This window comes from Gymnodraco acuticeps, unplaced genomic scaffold, assembly GCF_902827175.1.
Source record: "Gymnodraco acuticeps unplaced genomic scaffold, fGymAcu1.1, whole genome shotgun sequence".
Classification (NCBI taxonomy): domain Eukaryota; kingdom Metazoa; phylum Chordata; class Actinopteri; order Perciformes; family Bathydraconidae; genus Gymnodraco; species Gymnodraco acuticeps.
The window spans coordinates 1-8,409 of record NW_022990869.1 but is presented as its reverse complement, the minus strand read 5'-3'; the positions used below and the strand labels follow the sequence as shown (position 1 = coordinate 8,409).

The 8,409-nt window shown below is 42.1% G+C and overlaps 1 protein-coding gene across 1 annotated transcript; it reads right to left on the bottom strand.

Moving 5' to 3' along the window:
- Window positions 1-3,068: 3,068 nt before the first annotated feature.
- On the bottom strand, window positions 3,069-7,472 carry cunh11orf58 (chromosome unknown C11orf58 homolog). Its single transcript, XM_034233296.1, has 5 exons — window positions 7,261-7,472; window positions 6,445-6,525; window positions 6,207-6,267; window positions 5,881-5,990; window positions 3,069-3,642 (listed from the first exon to the last, which is right to left on the bottom strand). Exons 1-5 carry the CDS (start codon window positions 7,312-7,314, stop codon window positions 3,442-3,444), a joined length of 507 nt encoding a protein of 168 aa, XP_034089187.1. The 5' UTR covers window positions 7,315-7,472; the 3' UTR covers window positions 3,069-3,441.
- Between the last annotated feature and the right edge of the window lie 937 nt (window positions 7,473-8,409).

The following is an 8,409-nucleotide window of genomic DNA, read 5'->3' as shown; positions in this document are numbered from 1 at the left end:
TTATTTTGGGTTGGTAGACCTCGGTGAGCTGGTCATTTCAAAAGTAGCTCACCAGCCAAAAAAGTGTGGGCACCCCTGGTCTAGACTGTATGAAGGTCGACACAGCCTTCAGTTCCACTGCTACGCTGATGATGATATCCAATCCAACTTTATATCTCCAGCACTAAAGCCATCACCGGCACTGTCTCTCAGAAATCAAATCCTAGATGCAAACAAACTACCTTCAACTGAAAAGCGACACACCAGAGATCATCGGCCCAAAATCGCACCAACCCCACCCAGAACATCAACCTCACTCTCGACAACTGCACTACAACCCCCTCCCCTCACATTTGCAACTTCGGAGTGAGTCATTTTTGACAGCCATCTTAAATTCGATAAACACATTTATAAACCATCTGTGACATTATGAATAAAGAATGCTGGTGTATACAAGTCTGGCCTAAATCTTCTGAAAGATTGCAGCAATCCAGGGGGTGTAGATATCCAAACTATAATTGTGCACAGCAGTTATGGTGTTACAGTATGTTCGTTTGTTATGTTGTGGTTATCTAGGAAATATAAATAAACCGAGTAGATCAAATTAGTGAATGACAATATTAATCCTAATAGTTACATTACGATTTCCTGCTAGGAACAACATACACATAAATGCTGGAACAGTCAACTGCATGGTAAACAATACCAGAAATGCCTGCAAGAAGGCTCACTTTACCGCAACAAGTGCAAGTGTTTTAACACGTGATAATGGCGGCTTACTGGGGCATAAAGTTGTACATGCGGTAATGGCGGCTGACAGAGGCATAACGTTATACACAGCTCACCGCAATAGCACAAGACTGGACATATATGACGATCGTACATACCAAATATAATTATATCAACAGTCACAGCGAACAGAAAGTGAAACTACTGAACATTTAACAGGCAGTCACACTTACGGCAAACAAGTGCTGTAAACAATATACGCCGATTATTGTCTGTAAACTGTTATTTACATACGAAATGCAAACATATAGATACAAACAGGTGGTTAGGCCACAGTAACAACACTTACAGTTTCATACATGCACAACGCGGAACACACAACGACCCGTTCACTCGCTGAAAGTCTGTTTATGACGTTACAGTGTGAGGGGTGCGTCCGGTAACTGTCTCTGAACTGCCTGGGGGGCGTCCCAAAGCAGGGAAGTTTGCACAATATCACCATATCACCTCAAACACATTGCCTGCCCCCCTCCCATCACTCTCCTTCTCTGCTGCAGAAACCCTAATCCGCTCGATTTTAATTAGACTTTTTTGTATTATTTTGTTTACCTCTGTAAAGCGTCTCTGAGCACTTGATAAAGCGCTTGATAAAGAACATTTATAATAATATCAATTATTATTATTTGTATTAAGTACATAAGTACATTTATTTAGTAACCCAACACCACTGCCCCTCATGAAGCTTGATTGATTGATTGATTGAAAAGTTTATTAACAGCTTGTATATTGGGTACAGTACAGTACAGTACAGCTCAAAACATACAATTGTTAAGGGGATGCAGACCAGAGAAAGACTTTCGTCTTGTTTACATCAGGGTCCCCCATTTCCAATTCATCATATCATTTAAGACATATAAGACATATTTGACATACAGATGGCTTATTTACAATTTACATACAGGTGGTTTTTTACATACAGATTGCTTGTTTACAATTTTCATTTTAGATTTCATTCTAATACATCCTAACCGGACATTTAAGACATACCAAGTCTACAGATATACAGTTAGTAACAGAGTCTAAAATGTGAGTATATACATAGATGGGGGGGGGGGGGGAAGCTGTCCATTGAACGACAGGTTGAGATTTGTACCATTACCGGGGCCAGTTTTGCAATGCTCTCCCCCGAAGGTGCTCTTTAAGAGAGGTTTTGAAGGTAAGTATAGTTTTACTTTCCTTTACAGTTGTGGGAAGAGCGTTCCACCACCTTGATGTGGCATCATTGCAAAACGTGTATTCCCCCTTTTTTGTGCCAAATCTGGGTTCACATGATTTGTGGAGCTCCCTCTGGTGTTATGATCATGGTATTCCTTGACCTTTGGGAAGAATTTTGACATGTACATGGGTACCATAGAGGTGTAGTGGATCTTGTAGACCAGTCCCATTGCAAGTAGCTGTACTCTGTCGTCTACTCTAAGCCATCCTAGGTTGTCAAAGTGGGCAGAGGTGAGGTGGGTTCTAGATGAAAGGTCAAGCAGTAGTCTGACCAGTTTATTGGCTTTACAGTTAAAAAAATGAAAGCAGCAGAGAACAAAAGGGATGCAAGAAAATGCAAAGACAAAGCTAGATTGTTGTCATGCATCACATGTTCCTGTCCACCATTGCATGACGTTACCCTTGTATACTGTAAAGTTCGCAAGCCAAAACCAGTTCGACTGGTGCTGTGTCAATATGCTTTAGAAAAACATAGATGGGCATTTAGCTTCAGTACAAAAGTTATATTTTAACAGATTATTTACGAAGTTAGAGATGCATATAGTCCATTAATCTGATTTCGTTGGTATATGAAGCGTCTTTAAAAAACATATCCACACTGTATGCCACATTACAACTTCTATTGGGATGCGGTAAACAAGGAACGACATTCCTCATCTTTGTTCCCGCAATGATATGGAATATTAAGAACCTCTAGTTATTCAACACAGCATACTTTTTTATTAGGATAATACATTGAAGAAGTATACGTCTTTTAACAAAAAAAACAGTCTTACCTGCTGTCTAAAAGCGTTTGACTTACAATTCTGAAACTGAAAGTTATGCTTTGACGTCATGCAAGAGTGGGCGGACCCAGCGGAGAAAAGTGTATTCCGCGTTCAATGTGGTCACACTAAAATGCAAACAACAAAAGAAGAAAAATGGTCCTTAATATAACGGTTCAGAGACCCATGTAGCGTATGTTTTAATTTACGCTAAATCCACTGCATTTGTTTCTTGGTGGAGACGGTGATTGTTATAAAGCAGAATGCAACAGTCACCTTGTCTGAGGTCAGTTGAAACTTTACTGTGAGGAAAAGCACACGTTAAACCCATACTTCTTTTTATTGGTTTTGAAACAAGAATTCACAAAATGTACAATGTGTTTACCGACTGTGTTGAATGGCAAGCAATCCCGTTTCATCCAACATAAGACATGGCAAATGCACTGACTGCTCAAATGTTTAAACCAAATATTTAAAAAGAGAAAGCCGTTTCAGCCTGCAGACTTGATTCATGACAGCAAACACTCCAGGATGTACTGATAAAGAAAAAACGATTTCTGCTCAGTAAAACGGACTAGAATCATGGGTGATCACCTACAGGTAAACAAATAATGTAAAATGTACAAATTGGAGATTACAAAAACAATGTTCTCCTTGCACCCCGACCCCCCCATCCCTTAGGCATACGCTGACTTCACAACGGCCTCTTGGCAGCACATTCCCGTTCTTCATCACTACTGTTTGAGTCGGACTTGGACTGATCCGAGGTCTCCGAGTTGGAATCGCTGCCTTCGTCCTTGGCGTCTGTGGGTTTCTCTGCACAGGTGGACTTCTCTGGCTCTGTTGCTTTTGTCTGGCTGTCCACTGGTGGGGAGGGCAGTAACTCTGGCTCCGGCTGCAGGGACGAGATAACAGGATATTAAAAAGACAAATGTCCCTGAATTAGATGAACACTTCCATCTCGAGTTAAATTATTTTTGTTGTGAGGTGACTAAAATCACTAGAAACCAATACGTCAGTTAAGAATCAGTCAGAAATGCAACCCTCTGAGATACATCTAGAAGTGATGTATTTTAAAGATCCACTATCGTACTGTTTTTCATCAATTTATTATAGGGGGGGGGGGGGGGGGGGGGGGGGCGGTTACCTTGGTTGGTGATTGGCTAATGGTTACACAAGACAAGAAATCGGTATGACATCATAAAGTGGTCAAAATCTGATCAGCTCATTTTCAGACAGGTTTATATAGAAATGGATCAGGACAAAAAGAGACATGAAGAAGAGGGGACACATGTTGATGTAGAAGAGACATGAAGAAGAGGGGACACATGTTGATGTAGAAGAGACATGAAGAAGAGGGGACACATGTTGATGTAGAAGAGACATGAAGAAGAGGGGACACATGTTGATGTAGAAGAGACATGAAGAAGAGGGGACACATGTTGATGTAGAAGAGACATGAAGAAGAGGGGACACATGTTGATGTAGAAGAGACATGAAGAAGAGGGGACACATGTTGATGTAGAAGAGACATGAAGAAGAGGGGACACATGTTGATGTAGAAGAGACATGAAAAAGTGGATTTTGCATAATAGGTGACCTTTAAAAGTATTACAAAAATCTCCCTGTCCCCTCCTCTGGCTCTGCGTGTCCCCTCCACTGGCTCTATGTGACCCCTCCTCTGGCTCTGTGTGACCCCTCCTCTGGCTCTATGTGACCCCTCCTCTGGCTCTGCGTGTCCCCTCCTCTGGCTCTGTTGCCCCTTTCACACCAGCGCTTTTTCAGCTCCGGCTCGGAGCTGGAGCCTGAAAAGCGCCGGTTTTTCCTGTTCACACCGCAGCGGCACCGGCTCTTAGCTCCGGAATCCGGTTCACTTCCAGCTCCAAAAAATTGTCGGTCTAGAGGCAAGAGCTTCGGAGCTAAGAGGTGGCGTCACTTACGTCTCTCTTACGTCGAGGCGTGCAGGAAACTAAACCCACCGCCCCTGAACATGGGTCGACTGTCGTGCCTGCCTACAAGCAGGAGTGCTTATAAACACACTTTATAAAGTCAGGCAACACTAACCAGGCTTCGTGTGATTCTGTTTATTTGTACCTTACTTTGACCATCCGTTCACTGTTATTGATCATTGTGGAGAGAGGCAGACGTTTTGTTTTGTATTATAGCAGCTATCGGATGGAATCAATACATGGGCTGCACAGGTTGTCGTGTCCGACTATCACAAGTAGAATCATAATAAAAATACGCCGGTAAAATGTGCCTGTAGAAAACGGTTTATGCCACAATAGGATAGCAATAGCAAGTAGTCAGTTTAGCTTCGGTTGCTATGCTAACATCACCCATTTTATACCAGAGACACTTTCATAACAGCGTTGTGATGCCAAACAGCGTCAATTCAGACTGACACACATTCACTTAGGCTAAGGGGAACTGGGGATATGTATCAGCTGCTTGTGTGAGTCGGACAGTGAATACTTTAGAGCGGCCGCTGCAGTGTGAGCTAACCGGGAGCTAACGGGAGAATAAACTCCCGTGGAAGAGCAGCCAACACTGCAGCGGTCGGTAAATGCCGCAGAAACACATGAACCACGGCACTCTGAAGTAAAGCATAAGGTTGGAGAAGTCGTTATTTAATTTAGTCTGGCTTCGTGTGATTAAAAGCAACACGATCATCGACCAGACGCAGTTGTTGTTGTTGTTGTTGTTGTTGTGAGCGCCGTAACGCCGTTGGGGAGCAAATCAGCGATGTAAACGGTGACGTCATGACGCAGCAGCGGCAGCACCAGTCGGGTGCTGGGCGGTGTGAACAGAGCGGGAGCAGAAAAGGGAAACCGGAGCTGAACCAGAAAAGCTCTAGCTCGGAGCTAGAGAGGGAAAAGCACTGGTGTGAAAGCTGCATGTGTGACCCCTCCTCTGGCTCTGCGTGTCCCCTCCTCTGGCTCTGTGTGTCCCCTCCTCTGGCTCTGCGTGACCCCTCCTCTGGCTCTGCGTGACCCCTCCTCTGGCTCTGCGTGTCCCGTCCTCTGGCTCTGTGTGACCCCTCCTCTGGCTCTGCGTGACCCCTCCTCTGGCTCTGTGTGACCCCTCCTCTGGCTCTGTGTGACCCCTCCTCTGGCTCTGTGTGACCCCTCACCTCATTGAACCCCAGACCACAGTGTCTCCGGTTCCGGCCCGACAGCTTCCCGTCCATGCCCTGCTGGTACTGCATCTCCAGCTGTTCGTTCATCTCTCTGTCTTCCATCCCTGCAGAGGAGACACCAGTCACAGCAGGCACACCCAGCCACTACAGGCCTATCCATGCATTGGATAGATCTGATTGGCCGGTGTGTAGTGGGGAAGCCAGGTTAATTGCATTGGGCATCAGGATAAGGCAGCATGGGTAAGTGTCACAAGAACAGTCGTTTGGAGATTTCTTACATAAGAAGCAGCATTTTACAAACGTGAAATGAAGAAGCTTACCACTGCGGACATGGGACGTTGACTTGTGGTCGCCAATCACGAGTCGTCCGGTCGATTCTTTCTATAAAAAAAACAGAAACAAACCCATTTTAAATCAATAATCAGAACTACTCTAAACATTATCAATTGATGAGCATGAGCTAAACAAAGCTTTTCTGTTAATCATTTGATACTTTGGATTAAAGGCCTACAATAAGGTGAACCACGAGTATGGTGATCCCCTATAAACAAATCAAACCTTGCCGGCGCCCATCAAACGTAGAAACTTCAGCTTCCTTTCATCGCTTCCCAGATCAGCTGTCGCCCATGTAGACCCATCCTGCAAAGGCAAAACATCATCATGTGGATTTGATTGATTCACTTCAACAATAACCCTCTTCCATCAAACACAGAGCTGTGAATTAACACACTGTTTATATCAGACAGGGCTAACTACAGTGCACGATTTGTTTACATATAGTACACTGACTGTGTATATGTTTCTGTCCCTTTGGTAGATTGGTATATTAGAGAGTATTTTAATGTGTTCTGTATATTATATAGTGTGTAGTAGATAGTCTTCTGACTATGTGTTTCTACTCGAGGATATGTATATATTGTTTAAAAGCGAATAAACCATGGGTCCTGCATCAAAAATGTGATCTAACCAATAGGATGAGAAAGGATATGTCTCTCACAGTATATTATGATTTGACACTCCTCATATCACACCGTGCACATACACGCAGGTCATGTTGTTGGTCAGTAACCCTTGCTGGGTAAAGCACCTTCAGTCAAACGACCTCTTTACTTGAAATAGATGTCGAGCAAGCTTGTTTTTATGTAAATTAAAACATTACGGCACAATGCATAATATATTTTCTGCAACATATTTACAAATCAACCTAAATAGACGAATACACTTTGAATGGGCTGCAAGAAAACGTGTTTACATTTGACCAAAAAGCATTGCAAGAATAGCGTTAGCGAGCAGGCTATCGTGATGCTAACCTTATCTTCGTGTCTAATAGCTTTTATATTAGCGTAACATTCAAGATGCATTATTTGTACTCACGTCACTTGGAGAAGCTGGACGTTTCGTTCCGTGCCTTTCGTCTAGAGAACTCATTATGTACGTTTTATTTAGTAAAGAAGTCAAGTAAATACCATGCTACCTAGCAATGGCTAGCTCGATTTGTCAACAACCCCCCGTGTCGTCACTTCCGGTTCAGTCTTCTTCGTTTGTTTTGTAGTTGGTCAAATAACTCTGCTGCCGCCTAGCGTTGGATTGTGGCACATCACCATTAAAACAGATGCATTTAATTCATTGAGATACAAGTATTTATTAAAAAACAGATATACGATTTAAGAAGCTTTTAAAAAAAAATGAAAGTGTAGATCTGAGATTCTTCTGAGAGTTTGTTAAAACAATAACTAAATGCAGTTTCATCATTTTCAAATTGCAGCATTATTAGCAACATAATCTGAGCTGTGCCTAATCGATTACAGTTTTTACATGCAATCCTTGTTCATTTAGTTTACTGTATCTCCCAAAGCCATGTATTTGGATATGCCAGCCAGACTAAAATGAACCTTCTTGATGACCTTCCTAAAAACCGCCAAAAGGTGGCGTTAGAGTAACTGTAATAGAGCAGCAGCCCTCACACCTCCGACAGGACGCTGAAACTCAATTTCTGCAACACACTTCATAGATATTAACGAAAATACAAGTTATTTACGTGTGCACTCTCCTTTACTAAGATTAACACGTTTTCTATTATTAATCAAGGTGAGTCTAGACACCTCAGTTTAATATGATCTATTTATGTGAATTGTTTTCTAGCAAAACATTAAATAATCCAACTTTCAAGATTTGCCAATTGTGGTTATTCAGAGAAGACAGTGGAGGACATTTTTGACAGAGCAGATTTTTAAGTTGATTGTTTTTCCGTTTTAGACTTTGGAAATGTGTTTTGAAATGATATTTGACAACTGGTGAGACATTTCCTAATTACATGTGAAAACATAAGCACAAAGAATTGTTTTAATGTTGCTTAACACAAACCAGCATTTATTTTTTATCAAATTTGTTTCCTTATTTGTGTATTTCTATTTGAAGTGAAAACCAGCCAATAGTTATAAGACAAATGACAAATATAATAAATGAAATCAACGAGAGCAATTATTTATTCAATTAGTATTCAAAGTGCTGTCCTGCACGTGC